Raw genomic sequence first — 24,605 nt, 5'->3', positions numbered from 1 at the left:
GTGTAGAACTATGTTGACTTAGGCCTAGTAATGGAACCACGAAGAGATTTTGTTAAAGTATAAACAATCATAAACTACCCTAATTAGGAAAAAATATGCCTATAAATCAAGATTACTGGCTCTGACTACTTCAAATATTGGCACGCTACATTCTAATGTACTAGTACATTTGCACCCGTGGCACCTTGGAAATGTTGAGTTTGCATCACGACAACCAGGACCACTGTGACACGTTTACAGTCTTTAGGTGGCGGTGCTAGATCAAGGCAGAGCATCTCGGGCATGTCAGGAGACACCGACAAATTATTTGTTCAACTTTTAGATTTTTCATATAAAGTATTGTATCTAACCGTCTAGAATGTACAAAAAGTGCAAGAGGCGGGTGGCGTAACAATGACAGCTCAGCGGGTATGATCATCAACAACGCCACCTTCAAATCAAAGACTTAAATGAAGTTTCTGGCATTACATATCATGTCATAATGTCATAGCACAATCTGGATCTGGCTATTTGAATTAATTGGCATTCTAGGATGGACTACGCCTGTTTCTGGATGCGTCCACGATCTTATAAGTCACGAATGCCTTCAATGCTGTGGTCCAGATACCTTGATGATTTTCATTTCTGACGAAATTATAGTCTGCTTGACTGACACAGGTACGCCATGTCTTTTCTCACCTCTGCGACCAGTGACGTTCGGGGAGAGGCGTTGCTGTATCAGCGCCCGCTGAAGTCCCAGCTGCGGGGAGACGACTGGACTGGGCCCCCATTCCATGTATGCAGCTATTCCATGGCCGCAGAAGTTGCATATTGACCCATATCAGGCTATATATGTAGGTATCGCAGTTCACTTTCATCTCCTGGGTGGAGCAACCATTGCCTGCGCCGTGCGGGATAGCGTGTACCCGCTGGATTATGCTCAATATGAATTACCTTGTGGCAGTCGGCGAGATGGTTGGCTCGGTCTTACGGAGTTCATCTTGGAAAAGATTAGAGACTACCAGGAGGGGCGCAGCCAGAAGTTTATCGGCTTAGCGATGTCGATTGAGTTGTCAGAACGGTGTCCCGACCTCTGTTCGCGCCTTTGGGCCGAGTTGGACGTTATCCCGATCGTACTACGCAAATCGGAAGAAAACATAAGCTGGGGTTTATACGAAGAGAACTTACAGCATAAGTCATTGGATGAACACGCGGAGTCGATTGCAAGGAAATGTATCAGGTGAGGGTTCCATGTTGGAATTAAAAGGCCGGCTGGTGCCTTACTTCTCTATAGGTTCTTTGGCCCCAGCCAGGCCCCTATTCCAGAGATCGGTGTCCGAGGCCTTGTCGAGGTCGACGCCGCATACCATGTGAAAATGACACGGCTTCTGGACTATGAGAAAACCGTGGGAGCTGCAACATGGGCAGCAATTAATAAGTATGCCGATGATCTGAAGAAACGCAGGATAAAGATAGCCTTCTTCAGTGCTACTCCACAGGGTGGTGGTGTCGCTCTAATGCGCCATGCCATGGTTCGGTTTGCAAAGGAGCTGGGAGTCGATATTAGGTGGTATGGTCTCCCTAGCCCCAATAATAGTATCAAGTCCTATCTCCGTTTTCTAACCCTTATTTATTTAGGTATGTCCCGAAGCCGAGGCATGGTATCTTCCGAATCACTAAGAACAACCATAATATTCTGCAAGGCGTCGCACCGCCCGGCACTCGATTCACTCTGGAAGATAGGGATCTCCTCCGTGATTGGGTCCTTGAGAATGCGCAACGCTACTGGTCCAAGGGAACAGAGTCTCTAGTTCCCCCGTGGTTTGAAAGATTTGGCTCTCATTTCTATCCGTTCATACAAGAACATGGTCCGCCGGCGCCTCCTTGGCTTCAAAAGAACGGCCCTTTAGTCCCACAGTGGGATGGCGGCGCCGACGTGATCGTCGTTGACGACCCCCAGTTGCCATGGTTGATTCCCCTCATCAAGCAACGAACTCCTGACCGACCAGTCATATTCCGGAGTCACATCCAGGTCCGAAGTGATCTTGTCGACACACCGGGCACACCGCAGGCTGAGGCATGGGAATACTTGTGGGAGGCCATCAAGCAAGCAGACCTCTTTCTCAGTCATCCGGTACGAGCCTTTGTCCCGAAGAATGTACCTCCTGACAAGATTGGATACCTGCCGGCGTCAACAGACTGGTTAGACGGGCTGAATAAGCCTATGACGGACTGGAGCACCTGTTACTATGGGCGGATCTTCAACTCGAAGTGCCGGGAGCGGTATATGCCGAACATAGCATTTCCAGAAGGTCAGCTACTCGTGGGGCTCATTCCTACACCTCTATATTGGGATCGCTTAAATTAATACCGAGCTAGAGGACTACATTATACAGATTGCCCGGTTTGACCCGTCAAAAGGTATCCAAGACGTCCTTATCTCCTATGAAGCATTCCATAGACGTCTTGTTGGGTCATTCCCGGACATCAATCCCCCTAAATTGCTCATTTGCGGGCACGGATCCGTTGATGATCCGGACGGCTTGGTTGTCTATGAGGAGGCCTTACAGTTTGTTGAGCAGCATCTCGGTCATATTCGGTCACTAATCTGCATTATGCGTATCGGCCCCAGTGACCAGATGCTTAACGCTCTTCTGTCCAAGGCAAAGATCGTCTTGCAACTCTCCACCCGGGAGGGGTTTGAGATCAAGGTATCCGAGGCGCTGCATATGGGCAAACCGGTTATCGCGACCCTGGCCGGCGGAATCCCGCTGCAAGTCCAACATGGCAAGAACGGATTTCTGGTCGACGTAGGCGACACCGAAGCTGTTGCTGGCCATCTCTTGGAACTGTGGATGGATCAGGAACTGTATGCTGGCATGAGCAGTTACGCGGCAAATAGCGTAAGTGACGAGGTAAGCACCGTGGGTAATATGTTATCGTGGTTGTACCTGGCATCGAAGTTGTCGAAAGGCGTGAGCATTCGTCCCAATGAACGCTGGATCAACGACATGGCTCGCGAGGAGGCGAACGAGCCGTATTCTCTTCTGGAGAAGAGGCTCAAGCGGGTGTTGTCAACAAACGAAGCAAAGTGAAAAGCTATTCAATCATTACAACAGTCACTTTTAGTTTCACTTTTCTATCGGTTTTATTCCCCGTTTCTTCGATGGGGGCCCTCAAAGTTGGCATTACAAAATAACCGCAAGAGGTGTTTTGACTGCGAAATCAAGAAGCACGTTTATTTAAGGAATCATTCTTGCTCTTTACAATGCAGTACGAAGATTATTTAGGAATAGCATATGAATTTGTTTTATTGCAGATAATTAGATGGCGTCTATAGCAAAGCCAAGCGAAGAGAAGAGTATAACCCGGTGGCTTTCGTTGCCACTACCCGACAGGAGGTGATTCAGTAAGCCCCTTACAGCGATGAAGGCTCAGATCTAACCTCCTCGCTTAGTTGAGTCATCGTATTCCATGGTTTTATTCTGGCAGCTCGTTGGCCAATGCTTGCGGTGGTCTTATCGGGGCAGGTGTGCTAGGTAATCTTGATGGCGCGCATGGCAGGCATCGCCGGATGGAGATGGCTATTTATCATCGAGGGGTGTATTACTGTGGGAATATCCGTACTTGCTTTGTGAGACATATATACTTGGTACCTACCTTGTGTTCCTAGGCGAACTCTCTATAGTATCTTTCTTCCAGATTATCCAGCTTCGACTCCCTGGTTAGACGAACAGGAACAAGCATATGCACAGTGGCGTCTAATATATGATGCAGGAGAAGCTGACGAGGTCGGCTCAACCAGCATCAAAGAAGCCCCTAGGTCTGGTGTTTGCAGACAAGCGTATCTATCTTTTCATTTTGCTTCAGCATGTCTCGCTCCTGTCGCAGAACTTCCAATACTTCTTCCCGACTATTGTGCAGACCCTCGAATACGGGAAAGTCAAAACACTTCTGATCACCGCGCCTGTATGGATCGCTACTTTCCTTGTCTCGCTGCTGGAGACATGGATATCTGGTAAAAGCAACGATCGCAGCCTACATATCGTCTGTTTGATAATGGTCAGCGTGGTAGGAGGTGTAATTGCCACTATTACAACTAACCTTGGTGCCAACTTCTTCGCCATGGTCTGTAATGTCACCTTTAAATTCCCTTGTTCTTTACATGTCTGACAGTAGTCAGGATGCCCATGGGAGCTGTCTCTGCATATCAAATTATCATCGCCTGGGTCGCCAATTCTTTTCCCCGTTCCCTGGTAAAGCGGTCTGCAGCAATCGCTATTGCAAATATGATCGTAAATACCGCTTCGATCTATGGCAGTTACATGTGGCCATCATCTTCAGGACCTCGATACATTCCAGGAGGAAATGCGACCGCTGCGATAGCACTCCTAGTGGCGTTGGTGGCCCTAGTCATTCGCCTTGTGCATATTCACATGAAAAAAGGCTGGATGAAACTGAGCCCTCGGGAGTTATTCATTCTTCTAATTCAACCGATCTAGAAACCCGGACTCTTGGGTTCCGGTATTATCCTATGATCCCATGGAGACCATCGGAGCATTACCAGGAGAAGCTTTTGGAATTTTGGGTTCTTACACACACTCTAAATCGACATGAAAGTTATAGAATGTATTTCCAGTCTCGACTATAAAGTACTCCCATATATAAAGAATTTTACGTCAAAAGGAGGTCAAAAGGAGGTCCTTTTGACCGCCGTACTCAGAGCGGGGTTGGCCTTATTCGATCAGAACAACCATCACATTCGCCATCACAGTCCAATCAAAGAGAGTCAGGGACCTCGGATTGTTTTATTTTCGTTTTCGACTCCGAAATCACCATCTTCAACTTCATGTTCTGATTTCACAATGGTATGATAATCTGTTACATTCCTGTGCTCCTTTGAATTAGGCTGATTTTGCAAGTCGGGTTCATCTTTCACTTCGATCCCTGTTCTGGATTTCTCTCAGGCGCTATCCTCATCTAAACCCGCCTTCCTGGCAAGCCTTCGCGAGGCCCTTGTAAATGTCGGATTTTTCTATCTTCGAAATGCTCCTATTTCGGTCCAAACTCAAGAGCAATTTATAGAAAAGGCCCTAGGTCTTTTCGATCTACCACTAGAGAAAAAGCTTGAAATCGAAATGGTCAATAGTCCGCATTTTTTGGGCTACTCAAGGCTTGGTGCAGAAATTACGGCTTTGAAACCTGATCATCGTGAACAATTCGATGTAAGCTTGGGTTATATTATTTACCTAGCTATTGGGATATCTACTCACACCCTTGTCAGTTTGCAACCGAACTCCCTGCACCTGGTCCAAACGAACCTTTGTATAGGAATGTGGTCGGTCCTAACCAGGTAAGGTCTCATATTTTGTCTTTGTGTTTCTGTCAATGCTTATAACGAATTCACTGTCAGTGGCCAGATGAAACGGCAATCCCTGGATTTCGTGAATCATTCGACACATATCTATCGGAAGTGAGCAGCCTAGCAGAGTTGTTCCCAGGATTGATTGCAGAGGCATTAGATCTCCCGTCAACTGCATTCAATCAAGTCTTTGATACCCCCCAGCAACATAAACTAAAGTTGATCAAGTACCCTCCCCCACTTGGAGATAGCAATGAGTCCGGATTTCAAGGTGTTGGTCCTCATAAAGATTCCGGATTCCTCACATTCCTTTTGCAGGGTACACCTCACCATGGTCTCGAGGTCCAAAATAAGACCGGGACATGGATTCCTGCTTCGCCACTCCCGGGAACATTGGTTATTAACATTGGCCGCTCCTTGGAGGCGCTGACTGGGGGGATCTGCACGGCAACCACTCACCGCGTAAGCTTACGGCCGGAGAACTTCCAAGACAGTGCGGGCTCTTTAGGACCTAGATTCTCCTTCCCGGTTTTCCAGGGAGTTAGTCTCGATCTTTCTGCCGATAAGATCTCTTTGGAGATCCCAGTTCATATCCGTGCTCTGGTGAAAAATGACAAGGTCAAATCCGATGCAGAGGCAACTTTTAACGAAATATTCCGTGGGAGCATTGGCGAGGGCACCTTCATTGCTCGGGTGACCAGTCACCAAGATGTTGGACAGCGATGGTATCCAGAAATCTTAGAGAAAGCACTGAAGGGTCAGAAGGATTTTCTTAGCTATTAATATCTATATTAACATCTATGATATCTTTTGGCGTGAGATTATTGCATATCCCTCCGCAAATGAGACCAACGTTGTATAGGAGAGTTACATGGTAGTGGGGGGTAAGAACGTGCATGTACATATCGCATGTAACTAACTAACTAGTTAGTTATATATATGTACCTGTGATTGGATTTTTTTTTTGTTTTCCTTTTTTATCAATCGCATAAAAGATTCAGCATATACAAATCTCGTATTTTACCCTGCTCCTCGAGCCCCTTTCATTTGTTTTAATAGCACTTTCTCATACAACCATCTACCATGCGCTGGATCAAGTCGCTGCTCTGGCTTTCTGCAGTAACAGTCGCCCAGTCCACCGAGGGCATCTCCAATCTTGTTAAACGACGACTGCGAGCTCACATTAACAACTTCCATTTTACTTTGGATACTAATCTTGCGGGAGAATATGATTCTTATGTTGTGACCAACGATCTAAATGGGACGATTTCGGTCAAGGGGTCCTCCCTGAGCGCGTTATCTTCGGGGTAAGCACGATGATTTCCATTCCTTTTATATACATCACAGCTAATTATGCCCCAAGTTTACATCGATATCTCAGCGATGTCGCCCATGTCGACATTTACTGGTTTATTGGCAGTCGGCTGGATGTCGCGCCATCCAAGTTGCCTCACCTAACCACGCCAATTCAAGGCTCCAGTACAGTCCCTTGGCGGTATCATTTCAACACAGGTATGATGCACAATCAGGTAAAATAGTCGTTGATCTTGCTAACTGGGCTTAGTAACCTTCTCCTACACCACTGCCTTCTGGACATGGGAGGATTGGGAGTCACAGCTAGACTGGATGGCCCTACGCGGTGTGAACCTACCCCTTGCTTGGGTTGGCCAAGAGAAGATTATTCTCGAGGTGTTTCGTGAAATCGGTCTTAATGATGCCGAGATTACCACTTTCTTCAGTGGCCCAGCCTTTCAGGCCTGGAATCGGTTTGGCAATATTCAAGGCTCCTGGCACGGTCATCTTCCCGAGACGTGGATCGATCAACAATTTGATCTGCAGAAAAAGATCATCCATCGCATGGTAGAACTGGGGATGACCCCTGTATTGCCATCCTTCACTGGATTTGTTCCTGCCAATATATCTCGTGTTTTGCCAAATGCCAATGTGGTTCACGGATCGCAATGGGGCGGCTTTCCCCTTCAATACACAAATGACACATTCCTTGAGCCATTTGACGACAATTTCTCAAAACTCCAAGCCAGTTTTATCAGCAAGCAACAAGAAGCTTACGGTAATGTTAGTCACATCTACACGCTCGATCAGTACAACGAGAACGACCCTTACTCGGGTGACATGGACTATTTGCGTAATGTCACTCACAACACCTGGCGCAGCTTAAAACAGGCGGATCCTGATGCGATATGGATGATGCAAGGCTGGCTTTTCTATGCCAACTCCGAGTTTTGGACTGACGAGCGGGTGGAAGCCTATCTGTCTGGTGTAGACTCAAACGAGGATATGTTGATATTGGATCTTTTCTCAGAGTCTATTCCAGAGTGGCGCCGAACAAACAGTTATCATGGAAAACCTTGGATCTGGTGCCAGTTGCATAACTTTGGAGGCAGCATGGGCCTATATGGGCAGATCCAAAACCTGACCCAAAATGCTACCGAGGCGCGAATCGCGTCTCCATCCATGGTCGGATATGGTCTCAGCATGGAGGGTCAAGAAGGAAACGAAATTGTGTACGACCTGCTTCTGGACCAGGCGTGGTCTCAGACCCCATTAGATACACAGCGGTACTTTCACAATTGGGTGACAAGCCGATATTCTGGCCAGAAACGTATCCCGAATGGGCTCTACGTGGCCTGGGATTTGATGCGACAGACAGTGTATAACAACACAAACCTCACAACTCCAGCGATGGCAAAGTCCATTGTTGATATTGAGCCTAAGCTTTGGAGTTTGGTCGATATCACAGGCACACACGGCACAACTGTCAACTACGAGCCATCTGTACTGGTGCAGGCGTGGCAGTTGATGTACCAGGCAACAAAAGAAGAACCCAGATTATGGTCCAATCCGGCTTATAAGCATGACATGGTTGATGTGACTCGTCAAGTCATGGATAACGCTTTTATTCCGTTGTACTCGGATGTAATTGAGTCTTACAACAACTCCAACTCTCGTTCTACGCAGTATACATTTGCGCAGCAGGGGAAGAACCTCCTCCAATTTCTGACAGATTTAGACTCCATCCTTCTAACCAATCGAAATTTCCGACTTTCGACGTGGATTGATTCGGCACGGGCCTGGGCCAGCGGTAACAAAACTGATATGGCATTCTTGGAATATAACGCGCGCAATCAGATTACTCTGTGGGGACCAAATGGAGAGATCAGTGATTACGCTTCCAAGCAATGGGGTGGACTCGTTTCCTCATACTACGTGCCCCGCTGGCGTATATTCATTGAGTATCTGAAATCAACACCGACCGCTTCATACAATGCCACTGAAATACATGCAAAGATACGAGATTTTGAGCTGCGGTGGCAAGATGAGACTTGGTCTGTTCCCGAGCCTACTGCGGATATGGTGGATTTAGCCAAGGTATTGACAAGAGTCACTCACCAATGGCCATCTGTTTTTGGGCTGGAGTAGACCGTCTTCGCCATCTAGTGAGCCATCATCTTCGCAATGAGAAGCTTTGTGTGAGTTCCAATATACTAGGGGTTCATTGGTATCTTGCTTGTATAGTATAGTTGCTATATTATAACAAATCGATTCACCAATGCCCGAGTCCTCGGGTTACTGCCGCAGCCCGATCTGGTGCTCAAATTGCTCGGCGGCCAGTCTGTCCTCATGAATATGGCCTGTCTAGAGCATATTGTAGCCATTTAAACCTATGAGTAATGCTGTACGAGCGTTGTTCCTAGCGAGTAGTGTTGTGGCATTGGTTACTACATGTTGCCCAGGCTGGATTGGGTAGACGCCAGGAGGCTAGTAAGGGAAATGGGGAATGGGATATTGAGAAAGAGTAAGATTCTCAGTGGCTATAAGTTTAATTCCTTTTAGAGAATAGATATTTTGTCCCAAATGAGGGAAATATAAGAAGTTGAACTTGAAATGGTCAAAGACAAGGGCCAATGCCCAAATGTCTTGGCGCCTCTCCAATTAACTTCTCCACTTCACTTCGTCTTCTCTCCACAACTCTCTTCTTTTCTCCAAAACACCTCCTATTATTCAACATGCCCCGCGCCGTCCGAGGTCAGCTCCTCATTTTTTTTTCTTGCTTCCCGGATCTCTGGCTAACATTTTGTGTCCTTGGCAGGTCTGCTGATCGAATGCGATCCCTCGATCAAATCCATGATCCTGAAGTACGACGAAGAGCGACATGACTACATAGTGGAGGATTTGGATGACGAGAACCACCTGGTTATCAAGGAGAGCCAGCTGCAGAACCTCAAGGTTCGCCTAGATCAGGTACCTACTACACCCTAGCTCTTCAGGGGCTATCCAAGGGGCCATTACTCACAGATTTGGCAGGACCTTGACGAAAAGATCATGCAGCTGGATGAATCTGAATCTGAATAGGTTATAACCAGCTATTTTGCATTGAATGCGAGGCCTACACACACGACGCAAAGCCAGCCGGTTCCCATATCCAAGTCCACAATGCACTCGCAGAACACTGTCATGAATGTGCCCATCTCCCACCGCTTGTTACAAAAGATCGCATCATGATTTCACCGATATTCAGAGATTGAATGCAGTCTGACTACATCTCTCAATCATCCGCCCTTCCTCTGACCGATGAGTACTTGACCACGTTGCGAGGAGAACACTCTCCATGATAGTGTGGGGACTGCTCTCAGACAGCGGATGGGAGGTTGGAGACCGTGCAACCCATCGAGGCTTGTCATACTTCACAATGTTGTATATCCCAGCTACGGGCTGTGCTGGCTAGTAATACCCTTGGAATGAATGAGAGGCGTGTGACGTGATCAAATGTTGGCGAAGCACATCATCTGAAGCACCGGAGAAACCCTTACTCCGGCAAGGAATCAGAACCACATAAAAAGTGTACATCTCACTCTCCAGCGCGACACACTTGATGAAACTTGCATTCTGCTACACACCAGTGGATGGACGCATACACTGTAGTCAATCAATTACGCCTTGTTGCATAAGGCAACAGCCACCACTATTGACAAGATGTCAACGACGGGTTACACGCGAATGCTGGAAGCAGCGACTGTCTTCTTTGTGTTCCCTTTCTGTGTAAGGGCACCTGGTTTTGAGTGCATTATGGCTACATAAGTGCTTCATGGACCCCTCGCGTGTTCAACTTCTCTCTCGTCAGACATAGCAAAAATCTCAGCTTCAATATAAAATCACTTCTTTTCAGGTTACCCAACTTTCAACTTACAACATGTCTCTTCTCCGTGCCAACTTCCCCGGCTCTGGCGACTTCGCCTCTCTCTTTCGTCTTCTTGACGAGTACGATGACCACCGCTCTGCCCGCAACCAGCCTGCGGTTCGCTCGTTCTCCCCTCGCTTTGACATCCGTGAGAGTGAAGAGGCGTATCATTTTGATGGCGAACTGCCTGGCATCGATCAAAAGGACACCGATATTGAGTTCTCCGACCCCCAGACCCTGGTTGTCAAGGGCCGCACCGAACGCCAGTACCACAGCTCCGAGCCACCAGCCGAGGCCAAGGAAGGCACTAAGGACACCGACGAAAACAAGCCCACTCACCGGTTCTGGGCCAGCGAGCGCTCAATCGGCGAGTTCCAGCGCGTCTTCTCCTTCCCTACTCCTGTCGACCAGCACAATGTCAAGGCCAGTCTGAACACGGCATCCTGTCCATTGAGGTACTCAAGGCCACTGCTGCTACTTCCAAGAAGATCACCATTGAGTGAACAGTTATTCCCCTCACGTCCACACAGGAGCCACGAATATTCTTTTGACAATTGCATTGTATGGAAATTGGACTTATTTGGTCTTGGTTATTTTTCCTACTTTTCATGTATCTGTCTATCTTAATTATGAATGCTATATTGTTCTAATCTTTTTGGTTTGGGGTGTGTATATTTATGATCCGGGACCTCGGCACATGTAAATCCCATGATATGCAAAATACATTGAGGTGTATAGGTTTTAGAAAATGTAACTAGCCCTGAAATTACATTTAAAAGTAAACAAGATTTCAGGCATCTTTAATGTATTTAGTTCATAGCATTCCAAGGCATTCAGAGTTGATATTCGGGTGTTCCCCATGTTTTTGCCTGAGCCGAGGTCCCCCCGCTGTGTGTAATAACAGCCCTTTTATACTCCCTCTCTCCCTTTCTCTCTCCCAAACACCAGAAACAATACATCTTTCTCTCTCAAACAATGGCTGAGAACTACTCTTTCGAATATTTTACGGTGCAATTTCCCACCGATCGTCAATATGTGGCCCATGTGGAAATCAATCGTCCGGAAAGGCTGAACGCCTTCATCGAAGTGTGAGCGCTAATTCCCCCAGACTTTAACCTTATTATCTTCTAATAAATCTAATTTAGTATGTGGGAAAACATGGCCCAGATCTTCAACAAGCTTTCTTCGGATCCTGCCGTTCGCGCAATCGTCCTCAGCGGTGCTGGAGCCAAGGCATTCACCGCCGGGTTGGATGTCAAAGCGGCCTCGGAAGGTCTTCTGTCGTCAGACTCAGACGCCAAGATCGACCCAGCTCGAAAGGCGGTCGCTTTTCGTCGCCATATCACCGCCTTCCAGGACTGTATTACCGCCGTAGAGCACTGTGAAAAGCCCGTTGTGGTTGCTCTGCACGGGTTCTCATTGGGACTCGCCATTGACCTGGCAACGGCGACGGACGTGCGTCTCTGTGCTCGAGATGCTCGGTTTGGGGTCAAGGAGGTCGATATCGGTCTCGCAGCAGACATCGGTACCCTCAGCCGACTCCCCAAGGTGGTCGGAAATTTCGGATGGGTAAAGGAGGTGGCTCTGACAGCGCGCGAGTTCGGCGCTGAGGAGGCACTCCGTGTGGGGTTCGTTAATGCGGTGTATGATACCCGTGAAGCCACTATTGCGGCCGCATTTAAGCTCGCCTCCCTGATGGCCAGCAAGAGCCCCGTGGCCGTACAAGGCACCAAGGAGATCTTGAACTACTCGCGCGACCACTCTGTGCAAGATGGACTGCGCTATACAAGTGTATGGAATAGCGCTGCTTTGCAAACGCAGGATGTTTCGGCAGCTCTGATGTCTGGGTTGCAAAAGCGTACTCCAACATTCGAGAAGTTGTAGTGATGGCAAATCCACTATTTCTTACTGTGTATATATTGCTCAAAACATCTAGTCTGCTAATATTCAACGTCATCCTATTTTTACTAGAGAAACTCGAAACTCCCGTGTATTTGCCAAGGAATGTCAGCATCGGCATACCCATCTGCTATTGTTTTAGGATAATTTTCCGGCGTTTTACCCCAAAGCTTTAATGCATCATTTCAAGTCCGTGTCCTATCCAGACGTTTTATTTTGACGAGTTTCCATGAATCAGAAGCATCGATCAACGGGTCTCCGCATTCCAACCCTCTGCATCTCCTTTTCTCCGAAACGCCATGAAACTCGAGGTCTACGCAATAATGGCCGTCTATACCCCGCTGAAAATGTCACTTTTTCCACGTATCCAAGCCATTGCTCAATATAGCTTAAAAATATATAATTTCGAACAAACGCAGAGAACATTCACTAAACCTTTTCACCAAGAACTCGTTCTATATTCCTCTCACCATGAAATCTGCTATTCTTCTCTCCGCACTCATCCCCAGCGCGCTGGGTGCGACCATCTACCTTGCTGGTGACTCGACTATGGCAAAGGGTGGAACTGGATCTGGCACAGCGGGTATGTATGTTCTCCTGAAAAACCTACAAGCTAGCATCATGCTAATACTCCCCAGGTTGGGGTGAATATGTTACGCCCTATACCTCACTCACCGTGTCCAATCAAGCTGTCGCCGGTCGTAGCGCACGGTCATACACGCGTGAGGGTCGGTTCGATGCCATTGCAGCAGTGGTTCAATCTGGAGATTGGGTGATCATCGAGTTCGGGCACAACGACGGTGGCTCCTTGACTCCCACCGATAATGGGCGTACCGATTGTTCTGGCACAGGAAGCGAGACCTGTAGCACAACCTACAACGGGGTCGCCGAGACAGTGTTGACGTTCCCGGCATATATAGAGAATGCCACCAAGGTGTTCAAGGCCAAGGGCGCGAATGTGATCATCTCGAGTCAAACACCCAACAACCCCTGGGAAACTGGAACCTTCACCTACGCCCCGTCGCGATTTGTGGGCTATGCGAAGGTGGCAGCGGCAGCTGCCGGCGTGCCCTATGTTGACCACGGGGCTTATGTGGCAGACCGGTTCCAAACGCTCGGCCTGACTGCTGTCGATGCGTACTTCCCCTTGGATCACACCCACACCAGTGCTACCGGTGCATCGGTAGTGGCTCAGGCCTTTTTCAAGGCTGTGGTTTGTGGGAATGTTGCGCTGAAGAGTTCTTTGAGCACCACCTCTTTCCCTGGTTCGTGTCTCTAAACGAACAGCAGAGTTAGCAAGTACAGGACCTATGCAATCTGAGCTTATTTTATGACTATAATTGTGCCGCCTGCAGAGCGAGGATAACAGAGGATTGGGTGGCTTCGGTTGGACAACTATATCCAAGAGGAATTGTAGACTGGGCTTCAACCCAATCGGCTCATGGCCAGGTGAATTCGTAAGGTTTCGTAATATGTCCATAGCTAAGACAGGTACACTGAAATGCACAAAAGCCGTCGTTGAAAAAGCTTTCTTGTGGGCATAAAATCCCAGTCGGTCCCGATTTCATTCCTCCAGAATAGACCGAACGATGCCCCGATTCTCGACTCGGCGATAATATTGATTCACGCTCGCGAACCGAGCATCAAATACACCCTGGGTCTGTACAATCTCCCGCAGAACTGGCCATAGAGAGCAATCGTCGATGGTAAACACGGAGCCTCCTAGGTAATGTTGTCCCTGCAGAGTACGCTCCCAATCCTCAATCCCGTATTCAAACACACTGCCTGAATTGGTAGCACAGTGCTGACGCCAGTGTGCCAAAAACTGGTCAATCGTCGACAAGAAATTGCCCCCGCGTAACGAATCCACACCTGGCCGTGAGGTCTCAGCAGATCGGTTGGCCATGTGCGCTAGGATAACGGAGTCGCCCGCGATCGTTGCTCCATCTGGCATTTCATATATTGGCAGTGTCGTTGGGTGACTATCTCTAGCTCCCAGTTGCTCGTGGTTGGTGATCAATCGATACCTAACGCCGTTTTCCCCAAGACAGAGACGCACACGCAAATTGGCCACAAGATCACAGCCAAGTACTAGCTGCCCTGTTGATGTAGTCACAAAGTTGACCACATCAAAGCCCCCACCGTACACGGCATCCCAATCGAATTCAGTGGCACGATTTTCCTGGCCGAAAGCACCAATGAGGCGTGCTGTTTCAGCAGGATCCCCATGGACAACAGCGCGGGCCTGGTCCAATGTCTTACTAACAGCCCCCTGTCCCCAGATTGTATTGGCCGCAGGGTCGATGAAAGTGCCAATATGACGGAAAGTAAGGGAAATGCGCTGGCCACCGTAGGCTTGCTCCTCGGTAGATTTGGTTACATTAGGCCGTTTGTCGGCCCGGATGCCATGAAGCCATCGCATGTTCGTCTTTGGGCCGAGCACAAAAAGTGAATTGTGAGGAAGATGCACGCGCTGCGTTGTCCGACATGGTTCATTCCCTCCCTCGGGCTCAGATGCCGAGGCCTTGGTACGGAGGACCATCACGCGCTCGGCACCTAGACTGACGTTGCAAATGAAAGACCCTCGCACAATATCCAGCGTCTTATCTGAGTGCTCTGATATGCGATCCTGTCCATCACGATAAAGCTGAATGAGCACATGATTCAAAGGGTGGCCTAGGATTTGTTCAACAGCCATGCGCACTTCATCAACCGCAGAGGTGAATGGCTTGAAGGGTGGAGACTCGTCTGCTGGATGACGATATATGGGCATGGCTCCATCGGGTCGAGTTTGACCTTGGACTGCAACCAATCGGGGAACCTGACCCGACAGATGGTACATCTTCTGCCAATCTACCTCTGCCTGTATACGCTCAAAGGAGTCTGCGGCCAAGTTGACATTGTTCACGAGGCGCGAGTCACCCTCCCCAATGTTGGTTGGGGATGTATTCGGTATTTCCGTGGATTGTAAAGGTGTTATTCCCCCGTTGGTGTCAGCGCGAGGTTCGGTTGAAGATTCTTTTGGGGCGTCTCGGCGCTTTGGGCGACGGACGCGTACGCGCACCTTCTTTTGGTCTTCCACTGGACCCCGCGCCTGCGCAGCAGTAGCACGCTGTGCACGAGAAAGACTAGCGAGTTCCGAAACGCTCGGATCCTCTGGATCACGCGGGTCATCTGTGGGAGAGGTGTCCGCGGTATTCCAGAATTCCAGACCATCCATGACGCTCTCGAGGCCAGCCGTAGCTGCTGACCTCTTAGGCTGCGGTGTGCCTTGGCGAGCAATTGCATCAGTCTCATCCCAATCTAGCTCCTGAATGAGCTCCCGAGCGGTGATACCGGTCGCTCCCAAAATATCCGCCATACGTCTCATTGCTTCTTGATGCCGCTGAAAATCGCGGAAACCCAAGCAATCCTCCACAAGAGTTACTGAAAACCCGTTGCGGACAGCATCCAAAGCGGTCGCAAACACAGAGACATTGGACAGCGAGCCACAAAGGTACAGCTCGGTCACAAAGTGTGTTCTGAAGGATAGTACAAGGCCGGGGGACTCCAGGGCGGAGTATCCTGTTTTGTCCACTACGGTGTCATGCTGGGCATTGATGGCGGCCAGAATCGGTGCGGGGAATTGATATCCGGGAGTATGTGGGTCACAGCATGGCGAAGAGTCGGCGGAGAGAAAGGCTTCTGGGTCGACAGGTTCTGGTGAGTCATGGTCTGACCCAACTTCAATTATATCCGAGGTGGGCATCTGCTTTCTGCGCGGTGGCTCTCTATCCAGGACAATGCGATCACCAAAATTCCAGTCGACGATGGTCTGAGGGGATTCATATTGTGAGCGCACCCACACTACATCACCGACTCGACGGAATGCAGATGCCAGCTGTGGGAGGGTTTCGAGGATATCCGGTGTATTTGGGATATGTAAAGCCCCGGATGGACGGACAAAGTCATTTTGAAAGTCAAGTAGTAACAATGCCTTCCGGGTCTGGATTGTGGGCAGATCCCCGAATGAGAAGACACTCATCCTATAGACATGGTACGACCAAGACTAGAAACAAGAGAAAGTAATTGGACAGACCAAATATCAGTCGGGTGGATATTGAGGGACATGGAGGGGGCGGAGAGACATTGTAGAGGGCCTGAGGCAGAAAATGGTACTTTTGGGGGGAAGGAACGACTCCAAAAAGAAGTCAAGGAAGGTACGAATGTTGTCACGTGCTATAGTCAATTTAAAAGTCTGGACCCTGGCTTGGATATTCTGATATCCCGGAGACTGCTCCTACTCCGGGGAAAATATCTGACCATGAGATGAGCCATATCTACCAAGTATGCTTGTCGCACTGGGAAACGCAATACATGACATAATAAATCATCACCCTCCAATCAATACAGCGGCCGGTGTCGGTGTGGGTCTCCGGGGAGCAAGGTCTGCTCTCCGAGAATTGCTACGGTGACTCGACTCGCCCAGCATATTCGCCCATTATTTAAATTCCCAAGCTTCCCCGGTCCAACTTCCTTCTTTTCCTTCACTCTCCACTCTCCTCTCTTCCATATCTTCACAATGGCTTCTCGTGGTCTTCCCCGTGCCCTCCGCCTCGCCCGCGTGGCCGCTCCTCGCTCGGTCATTACCGCAGCCCTCCCTCGCCCTGCCCTCGCTGCCGCTACTCTCCCCCGTGTCTCCTCGGTCGTCACCCCCGTCCGTGGTATCAAGACCATTGACTTCGCCGGTGTCAAGGAGGATGTCTACGAGCGTGCCGATTGGCCCCGTGAGAAGCTCCAGGAGTTCTTCAAGAACGATACCCTTGCCCTCATCGGTTACGGCTCCCAGGGTCACGGTCAGGGTCTGAACCTGCGTGACCAGGGTCTCAACGTTATCGTCGGTGTCCGCAAGGATGGTACTTCATGGAAGGAGGCCATTCAGGACGGCTGGGTCCCCGGCAAGAACTTGTTCGATGTCACCACCGCCATTGAGAAGGGTACCATTGTCATGAACCTGCTCTCCGATGCCGCTCAGTCCGAGACCTGGCCCACTATCAAGCCCCTCCTCACCAAGGGCAAGACTCTCTACTTCTCCCACGGTTTCTCCCCCGTCTTCAAGGACCTCACCAAGGTCGATGTCCCCAAGGACATTGATGTCATCCTCGTTGCCCCCAAGGGTTCCGGCCGTACCGTCCGCACTCTCTTCCGTGAGGGCCGTGGTATCAACTCTTCTATTGCTGTCTTCCAGGACGTCACCGGCCAGGCCAAGGAGCGCGCCATCGCCATGGGTGTCGCCGTCGGTTCCGGCTACCTTTACGAGACCACCTTTGAAAAGGAGGTCTACTCCGACCTCTACGGAGAGCGTGGCTGCCTGATGGGCGGTATCCACGGTATGTTCCTCGCCCAGTACGAGGTTCTCCGTGAGCGTGGCCACAGCCCCTCCGAGGCCTTCAACGAGACCGTTGAGGAGGCCACCCAGTCCCTGTACCCCCTGATCGGTGGTAACGGTATGGACTGGATGTACGCTGCCTGCTCCACCACTGCCCGTCGCGGTGCCATTGACTGGTCCAGCCGCTTCAAGGACACCCTGAAGCCCGTCTTCAATGACCTCTACGACAGCGTCCACAACGGCACTGAGACCCAGCGTTCCCTCGACTACAACTCGCAGCCCGACTACCGCGAGAAGTACGAGAAGGAGATGCAGGAGATCCGCGATCTCGAGATCTGGCGCGCCGGAAAGGCCGTCCGCTCTCTCCGCCCCGAGAACCAGAAATAAATAATACCTTGATACCCGTGGGGGTTCAAAAAATGATGATGTACTATGAACTGTTCTTTTTGGGTTTCAGATCGAAAATATTATTTTGAGGCTTTACCGGCCATTCCCCAGTTACTTCTTTTTCCAGTTTCTCGTAGCTTCTAGATTGTTTCTTGCAGCTTGTACCTGCAGCTGTACCTAGGTAGGCCCATAGGCCCATGCGCGCCGAAGCCCGGAGAAGAATCCGGGGTAAAATAAGAGTCATTCTACTAATCTGACTTCTCTTCTTCAACCTCATCTCCAACCCATTATGACTTCTCCCGCTGTTGCAGCTCAATCGCTCACTCCAGCCGCAATTCAAGCGGCGTATAGTCTCATCCAGCCCCATGTGCACCGCACGCCGCTGCTGACATGCAAAACACTCGACACCATCGCCTCAACACCGCAATCCCCCGAAGCCTTGGTCGGAACGCCGTTTGAAGGCCAAACTTCCGCTCGTCCACAATTTCGGTTCTTCTTTAAGTGCGAGAACTTCCAGCGAATTGGTGCCTTCAAAGCACGAGGTGCATTCCACGCATTGCTGCGACTGTTGGAGGAGCGCGGGGAGGAAGTCAAACGGCGCGGGGTAGTTACACATAGCTCTGGTATTTTTCTGATCTTCTGCTGCACAAATCCAAAACTATACATACTGAATCCTCTCCATCTCAGGAAACCATGCACAAGCCCTCGCCCTCGCTGCCTCAACTCTGGGCATTCCCGCCTATATCGTGATGCCCCGCATCAGCACGCCATCGAAGATTGCGGGTACGCAGTCCTATGGGGCGGAGGTCATCTTCAGTGGCTCGACGAGTGTAGAACGTGAAGCTGTGGTGGCAGAGATACAGTCGAAGACAAACGCCATTCTCGTGCCACCATATGATAACTTCAATGTCATCTGTGGGCAGGGTACAACGGGTTTAGAGCTGGAGACACAGCATGCCGAACAAGCTGGGCCCCGAACCCTGGATGCGGTTATCACTCCTATTGGTGGAGGTGGGCTCAACTCCGGCGTGGCGACGTGGTTCTCGGATAAGCAGACACGCGTGTTCGGTGCAGAGCCCAGCTTTGAAGGTGCAGATGATTGTCGACGCGGGTTGCAGGCCGGAAAGCGAGTGGAAGCCGTTAGCACCCTCACTATTGCAGACGGACTACGCACACCCGTGGGATTACTCAATTGGGAGGTGATCTCCAATGAGAAGAAGGTGGAGGGGGTGTTCGCTGTCACCGAAGAGCAGATCAAGTCGGCCATGCGGTTGATTATAGAGCGCATGAAAGTTGTTGTTGAGCCGAGTGCAGTGGTTGGACTGGCCGTGTGTCTCTTTGACGAGAACTTCAGGCGACGAGTCGAACGAGAGGGTGGCAAGGATGGATGGGATGTTGGCGTTGTGTTCAGCGGCGGCAACACAACCGTTGAGGCAATTGCCAAGCTGTTTACATGAGCTTACGAAGTTTAATGGAAAGACGAGAATATACACCGTAAATAGAATCGACCAATCAATTATGAAGATCAGTCATTTCAACCCCAGAGTCTCGCATGTAAAATGAAAAGCTTCCACCATTGTGCGCCTCGATTGCTTCAACTATGCGACGGGGCCATCCATCGCGCCCCCATGGATTGACCCATGCCGATATCTTCCCTTGCTGAACCACGCTCTGCCGTGAAGGAGCGTCTTTCACGGCTGCATGAGCAGCCATGCTCGGTGGAAATGGGCGAACAGAAGACCGGTGGACAATCAGACGCAACGTTGGAAGAGTGCCCCAGGGTGCAGGGAGAACAGGTCTCAGCGATGGAACACGACCCTGGGACTGGTCGTAGTGACCAGGACCAGAAGCTCGACCTCCCGAAACCGTTGAGGTATACACAATTGCACACTGAAACTGACTCTGTAGACCCTTCAGCTCCCTCACCAGCTCGGTATAGAGGTCAGACAAATGGAAACTCCTTTGTTGCTCGCGCTCAGAATCAATTTCTGCCTGAGGACGCCCAATTTCTTCGGTCCGAGCGACTTCGTCACGCAGCCGGTCTTGCCAGAAGAACGCGGTGGCACTGTCGATGGCGATCATTTTTAAGGGACGTGATGCGGAACGATGTCGCGAGATATCGAAAAGGTACGAGTCTAGCGTGTGGATTGTCGCCAACAGAGCGGATGAAGATTGCGGACGAAAGACATGGACATGCTGTAGTGAAGAGACGAGCAATGATTCAAGATGGTGATCTGGCATTCCTCCTGGTTGGGCTTGAATCTCAGAACTTGATTCAGATAGTCCTCGCTGTTGCAGTACGATACCTCGGGCCACAGTTCTTAGTCTTTCGGCATCGAATCGGTCGTCGGTATCTATGAACACCACAGCTGCCTCTTGGCCATTGACTGAGATGTCCCCATATTTTCGTGGTAAGATAGCGAGAGCCGTGAGATAGTACAATAGTTGTGACTTCCCCGAAGCCGACAGGCTGCTTGAAATCTCCACTATAGGAACCTGCTGTTTCTTGCTACCGTCTGGGTCTGAGAACAACACATTGGCAGATGGGTCAATGTCTTGTGCTGCGTGTATTTCATCCGGTCTATAAACCTGGCCAGCCGGGAATTCACTGTGCAGCAGCATTTCCTCTTCTTCGATGGTCTGCTGTGCTACATACTCACTTGGGGATTGAGGTTGTCCATCGTTCACAGCACCTGACACAGCAAGTGCTTTCGGCGCAAAGACTTCAAGCAAAGTGTCCAGAATGGGCACACCTAATGAATGTGTGTCATGGGTTGTGTGACCGGGATAAAAATGGGCCAATCCAGAGAGTACCTAAGACTAGTCAACTCAATGCATTCAACGAAATAGGAAAGCTGCAATACCTCATCTAGTCCCTCTTCGTGTACATCGGCTAGCGATCTCTCCCCGAGATTGGCTGCCATGGGTAAGCAATGGCCTGCGTCATGGATCTGGCATCACTAGAGTTTGACCAAGACGTATATAAAGTCCAGTGAATAGATGCGAACAAAGTGGTGAAAGGGTAGAAGTAAAGTTGTAGAAAGGAGATGCGGAAACTCGAATAGCGCGGCTGACGGAGCTTCCGACCTTCCAACCTTTCCCTTCAAATTCACTTCGAATCTTTTCCCTTCGACAACACCAAACCTCCAAAATATCACACTAGCTGAATTATCTCATATTCACAATTGTAACCTTGGAAATTTACAATGGCTCCTCTCGTCCCCATATTCTCCGCCGAATCCCTCCCCGATCATGTCAATACCGTTCGCCGCAACTTCCAAGAGAAACGCCGTAAAGGCGAACCGGTCAACCTCAAGGAGTGCCCATTACTTGAAATGACACAATTCTCTTGCAATCCACCACAAAATGGGGTTCCCGAAGCAGGGGTTGTGGTATGCGAGCCTGTGGTGCGGTTGTTCCGACGGTGAGTCTTGAGCTCCGGGTTCGAGTCAAATAGCAAGCTGATCTTGTAGTTGTGCCGGTGGGTTAATGGTTGAAACAACATCATGGGAGCCAATTAGGCTGGCAGAGGAAGCGAAACAAAAGCAAGCAGCCAATACAAAACAATGAGAGGGACTACTTTGCATTACGAATGCGCATTGGGCGGAGTTGGCTATATGGGATTACAACTACTTGCAGGTTTCAAGAATAAAAGTGGGATTTGAATAATGCTTATGACTGCCATGGGGTATCTCCTCAGGTCATGCTCCTGAACTAAAACACAAGCGCCAGCCCATAATCGGGGGGAGAAAAGGAAAGAAATGAAATGAACGCCGGTAAGCCTTATGCCTTTGTAATTTACATGTCAATCATGACATCCGCTGGTTCGACACTTGCTGGAGGCTTTGAGGTCTTTTCCTCTCCTCTCCGTGCATTCGAGCTTGTCCGGCGCCAGAGATCTCGCTCACAGTTGACAATGGGGCCCAACTCCATATTCCATGAGAGCTTGAGCCGGGACTTGGTGTCGGCATCCGCCGGGTGTCCCGAATCAATATCCATGGCTGAGCTGGTGAATGTGCCGTGAGAGTCCTTGTGCTTTTTAGATAGTCCCTTGATCGTCTTTTCAAACATGCTTTCCATACTGTCCGTTCTCCGACCCCAGAGTTTCTTATCGCGGCCAGTCGAGCCCGTCTGGTTGTCGCGGAATGCGGCGCTCGCTAACTTGCGCAAAGCTTCCTCGCCATGCCGTCCATCCTCTGCGGCGCGTTCCCTAATCTTGCGCGGGTCGTTGTCTCGTCCGATGAAAACTGCGGTGGCAGAATAGGTGTGTTTGCTAGGGAAGCTCGGGAAATGTTTGGGGATGTAGGGACGATTTGCGCGGTCGTCTTCACTGCTCAGCGCCGTGAGAAATGGGAGAGATTTGGATATTTCATTCTCTGGTGGGGGAGATGGTAATAATGTCGGCGTGGGTTTTTTTGGGAGGGCTGATTTGAGATGAGGGAGAAGATCATCGGGATTAAGGCGGAAACGCTTCATGGCGTGGTCGAAATCTTGCGGGATTGGTTGGACGCGTCGCGCAGATAGCATAGACTGACGGATGAATGTGGAGAGCCGTAGCATGTCTGGGAGATTTCAGGCGCAACCCGTCAATTCAAAAGCTTCAAAATGGATGCAATACCAGGTTCACATACACTCCTCAGTAGCACTGCAGAGACTCGACAGTGCGGCTGGATCGGCCAACTCAAACCCTGAGTCCTTCAAAGTCTGGCCGATTGCACGATTCATCAATTGGTCGAGGTGGGTGTCATCTTGCACGACTGGCTCGGACGTGGATGGGAGGACCACCGGCTCCTGTAAACGATGATGGTGATGGTAGTGACGCTTTATCCGCTTCGGGTGGTTCTGATCGAGTGATGAAGACGGTCGTTTAACTTGTGCGCCCGATGTCGCCATGGCCATTATATTGGTCTGATCAAGAAGTGGTCGTCCCGACAAGGCAATGTTATCGAGTTGGGGTCACGTGCTGTAGGCGGTGAATAGAATGATGAGCAGCTGTCATAGACCTTCGAGGACAAGGTTAGGAGGAAGCAATCTGAATGGCTTGGTTTGGGCTTTGGGGTAGATGGATCGCTTAGATAGGACATTCAATATGTAGACGAGCACATAATGCCACCAAATTAGGCTTCGCTTATCTCACGTATTCTCCATCTCGAGGGCTTCTAGTTGCCGTGACCCTTGCTTTTGATATTCACGTAGGTATTGCTAGAGGGCAAAATACTCATTTCATTGGGTCCAGTGATCCAGTGTATAGAAAGTTACCAAAAAAAACTTCTGTGATCGTATTTCGCAGCCCTGGAATAGTAAGGGAATGGTGAACATGCCATAGTTCGCTCTCATAGTAAGACCGACCAATCCGGCGGCTCGCTTAGTCCGCTCCGAAGCTTCAACTTCACCTCACAAATCAGCCTTCCTCCTTACCCCCTCTCCTCTCCCCCACCAACGTCCGAGGCAGGTTTCAAGCTGTCCGCAACCCATATTGCTTTTGCTCAAGCATCGATTGACGCAAATCATTCGTCACAATGCCCGCCGCTATTCCCCCCATTACCGGCGTACGTGCCCCTTCCGTTCAAGGCCGGGTTAACCCGAGCGGGTTTATCAGGTCAATTGAGATGTTCGCAATGATTTACTGACATTCTATGCTTGTCTACAGATGCTCCGCCGTGGTCTTGTCCTTGACCTGAGCACCGCTTTCGGTAAGTTGTGATCCGAATCGAGTGGCATGATCAAACGACAATTTGGATATCGCGATCTCTCGAGAGCGACGGCGTGAAATACAAGCACCAAAAGGATGGCTGGGATGAGATCAACAAGTGAATATAGTTGCTGATCAGGGTATCTCATCCACTAGGCTTCGGTACTACCTTCGGCTACCTCTGGTGGTACGGTAAGTAGATTATCCCCGGCTGCGCCCAACCCCACACGATTGATCACTCGAAATCTGATCATGAGTTTGTCCCGCAGGCTACCACCTCCCCCGCGTGCGTGAGCGCGATACCTACTACGCCCGCCTTGAGGCTGAGCGTGCTGCCCAGCGGGGTTAAATCGATCAACCCTGATCACCTCCTCTCGATCGTCTCCTTCCCGCCCGTTCGGCGCCAGTTCTTTTCTTTGTCAAAGCGTTCTCTAGAAAATTGCCCAGTGATGGGGGGCATATGTCTCCACATCACCATCGGGCTTGGTTGGATCGACGGGTGTGTACGAGTGGCTGGTTAGATTTGAGATCGATTGTACATATACGCCTGTGGACAACCAACCATATTGATTTTGGACTTTACTCTTTCTCTAGCTCAGTGAGATAGATTGCCGATTGATCATGGCCCATCGCAGACCATTCTACGTAGTATCGCCCGAACACACAGATCAATATACTTGACCCTACGCCTGACCAGCTAAATGAGCGAATTGGATCT

The 24,605-nt window shown here is 49.9% G+C and overlaps 14 protein-coding genes across 14 annotated transcripts; 11 read left to right on the top strand and 3 right to left on the bottom strand.

Moving 5' to 3' along the window:
- The first annotated feature begins 351 nt into the window (after positions 1–351).
- N7471_003516 (uncharacterized protein) lies at positions 352–3,292 on the top strand. The gene is made up of 5 exons (XM_057276236.1): positions 352–775; positions 801–1,219; positions 1,274–1,549; positions 1,618–2,291; positions 2,359–3,292. The coding sequence occupies exons 1-5, from the start codon at positions 665–667 to the stop codon at positions 3,072–3,074; spliced, it is 2,196 nt and encodes a 731-aa protein (XP_057140874.1). The 5' UTR covers positions 352–664; the 3' UTR covers positions 3,075–3,292.
- A 458-nt stretch (positions 3,293–3,750) lies between these two features.
- On the top strand, positions 3,751–4,152 carry N7471_003515 (putative MFS transporter; the record flags this gene model as incomplete). The annotated part of the gene is made up of 1 exon (XM_057276235.1): positions 3,751–4,152. The coding sequence occupies one exon, from the start codon at positions 3,751–3,753 to the stop codon at positions 4,150–4,152; it is 402 nt and encodes a 133-aa protein (XP_057140873.1).
- A 965-nt stretch (positions 4,153–5,117) lies between these two features.
- N7471_003514 (uncharacterized protein) lies at positions 5,118–6,124 on the top strand (the record flags this gene model as incomplete). The annotated part of the gene is made up of 3 exons (XM_057276234.1): positions 5,118–5,204; positions 5,264–5,332; positions 5,393–6,124. The coding sequence occupies 3 exons, from the start codon at positions 5,118–5,120 to the stop codon at positions 6,122–6,124; spliced, it is 888 nt and encodes a 295-aa protein (XP_057140872.1).
- Positions 6,125–6,424: 300 nt separating this feature from the next.
- Positions 6,425–8,782, top strand: N7471_003513 (alpha-N-acetylglucosaminidase; the record flags this gene model as incomplete). Its single annotated transcript, XM_057276233.1, has 3 exons — positions 6,425–6,648; positions 6,705–6,853; positions 6,906–8,782. The coding sequence occupies 3 exons, from the start codon at positions 6,425–6,427 to the stop codon at positions 8,780–8,782; spliced, it is 2,250 nt and encodes a 749-aa protein (XP_057140871.1).
- Positions 8,783–9,369: 587 nt separating this feature from the next.
- On the top strand, positions 9,370–9,715 carry tfb5 (TFIIH complex subunit TFB5; the record flags this gene model as incomplete). Its single annotated transcript, XM_057276232.1, has 3 exons — positions 9,370–9,388; positions 9,453–9,604; positions 9,668–9,715. The coding sequence occupies 3 exons, from the start codon at positions 9,370–9,372 to the stop codon at positions 9,713–9,715; spliced, it is 219 nt and encodes a 72-aa protein (XP_057140870.1).
- Positions 9,716–10,553: 838 nt separating this feature from the next.
- On the top strand, positions 10,554–11,044 carry N7471_003511 (Hsp20/alpha crystallin family protein; the record flags this gene model as incomplete). Its single annotated transcript, XM_057276231.1, is given in 2 exon segments — positions 10,554–10,958; positions 10,970–11,044. 2 exon segments carry the CDS (start codon positions 10,554–10,556, stop codon positions 11,042–11,044), a joined length of 480 nt encoding a protein of 159 aa, XP_057140869.1.
- Positions 11,045–11,516: 472 nt separating this feature from the next.
- On the top strand, positions 11,517–12,425 carry N7471_003510 (enoyl-CoA hydratase/isomerase family protein; the record flags this gene model as incomplete). Its single annotated transcript, XM_057276230.1, has 2 exons — positions 11,517–11,629; positions 11,687–12,425. The coding sequence occupies 2 exons, from the start codon at positions 11,517–11,519 to the stop codon at positions 12,423–12,425; spliced, it is 852 nt and encodes a 283-aa protein (XP_057140868.1).
- Positions 12,426–12,911: 486 nt separating this feature from the next.
- On the top strand, positions 12,912–13,719 carry N7471_003509 (rhamnogalacturonan acetylesterase RgaE; the record flags this gene model as incomplete). The annotated part of the gene is made up of 2 exons (XM_057276229.1): positions 12,912–13,023; positions 13,079–13,719. 2 exons carry the CDS (start codon positions 12,912–12,914, stop codon positions 13,717–13,719), a joined length of 753 nt encoding a protein of 250 aa, XP_057140867.1.
- A 285-nt stretch (positions 13,720–14,004) lies between these two features.
- Positions 14,005–16,464, bottom strand: N7471_003508 (isochorismatase family protein family; the record flags this gene model as incomplete). Its single annotated transcript, XM_057276228.1, has 1 exon — positions 14,005–16,464. One exon carries the CDS (start codon positions 16,462–16,464, stop codon positions 14,005–14,007), a length of 2,460 nt encoding a protein of 819 aa, XP_057140866.1.
- A 537-nt stretch (positions 16,465–17,001) lies between these two features.
- N7471_003507 (Ketol-acid reductoisomerase) lies at positions 17,002–18,195 on the top strand (the record flags this gene model as incomplete). The annotated part of the gene is made up of 1 exon (XM_057276227.1): positions 17,002–18,195. One exon carries the CDS (start codon positions 17,002–17,004, stop codon positions 18,193–18,195), a length of 1,194 nt encoding a protein of 397 aa, XP_057140865.1.
- A 289-nt stretch (positions 18,196–18,484) lies between these two features.
- Positions 18,485–19,652, top strand: N7471_003506 (threonine/serine dehydratase; the record flags this gene model as incomplete). The annotated part of the gene is made up of 2 exons (XM_057276226.1): positions 18,485–18,818; positions 18,883–19,652. The coding sequence occupies 2 exons, from the start codon at positions 18,485–18,487 to the stop codon at positions 19,650–19,652; spliced, it is 1,104 nt and encodes a 367-aa protein (XP_057140864.1).
- Positions 19,653–19,707: 55 nt separating this feature from the next.
- On the bottom strand, positions 19,708–21,119 carry N7471_003505 (putative Rad51 family DNA repair protein; the record flags this gene model as incomplete). Its single annotated transcript, XM_057276225.1, has 2 exons — positions 19,708–21,009; positions 21,060–21,119. 2 exons carry the CDS (start codon positions 21,117–21,119, stop codon positions 19,708–19,710), a joined length of 1,362 nt encoding a protein of 453 aa, XP_057140863.1.
- Positions 21,120–21,401: 282 nt separating this feature from the next.
- N7471_003504 (uncharacterized protein) lies at positions 21,402–21,765 on the top strand (the record flags this gene model as incomplete). Its single annotated transcript, XM_057276224.1, has 2 exons — positions 21,402–21,619; positions 21,669–21,765. The coding sequence occupies 2 exons, from the start codon at positions 21,402–21,404 to the stop codon at positions 21,763–21,765; spliced, it is 315 nt and encodes a 104-aa protein (XP_057140862.1).
- Positions 21,766–21,993: 228 nt separating this feature from the next.
- On the bottom strand, positions 21,994–23,094 carry N7471_003503 (TBP-associated factor 8 family protein; the record flags this gene model as incomplete). The annotated part of the gene is made up of 2 exons (XM_057276223.1): positions 21,994–22,757; positions 22,827–23,094. The coding sequence occupies 2 exons, from the start codon at positions 23,092–23,094 to the stop codon at positions 21,994–21,996; spliced, it is 1,032 nt and encodes a 343-aa protein (XP_057140861.1).
- Between the last annotated feature and the right edge of the window lie 1,511 nt (positions 23,095–24,605).

This window comes from Penicillium samsonianum, assembly GCF_028829775.1.
Source record: "Penicillium samsonianum strain IBT 33392 chromosome Unknown utg000002l_segment0_segment0, whole genome shotgun sequence".
NCBI lineage: Eukaryota > Fungi > Ascomycota > Eurotiomycetes > Eurotiales > Aspergillaceae > Penicillium > Penicillium samsonianum.
This window is presented reverse-complemented; position numbering and strand designations above follow the sequence as displayed.

What these genes read in the sequence shown, in the direction of transcription:
- N7471_003516 (XM_057276236.1), top strand. Translation starts at nt 665, where the DNA reads ATGTCTTTTCTCACCTCTGCGACCAGTGACGTTCGGGGAGAGGCGTTG. An exon ending in GGACTGGGCCCCCATTCCAT is followed by an intron (nt 776 to 800) that starts GTATGCAGCTAT and finishes CCATGGCCGCAG; the next exon opens with AAGTTGCATATTGACCCATA. An exon ending in CTGGGAGTCGATATTAGGTG is followed by an intron (nt 1,550 to 1,617) that starts GTATGGTCTCCC and finishes TTATTTATTTAG; the next exon opens with GTATGTCCCGAAGCCGAGGC.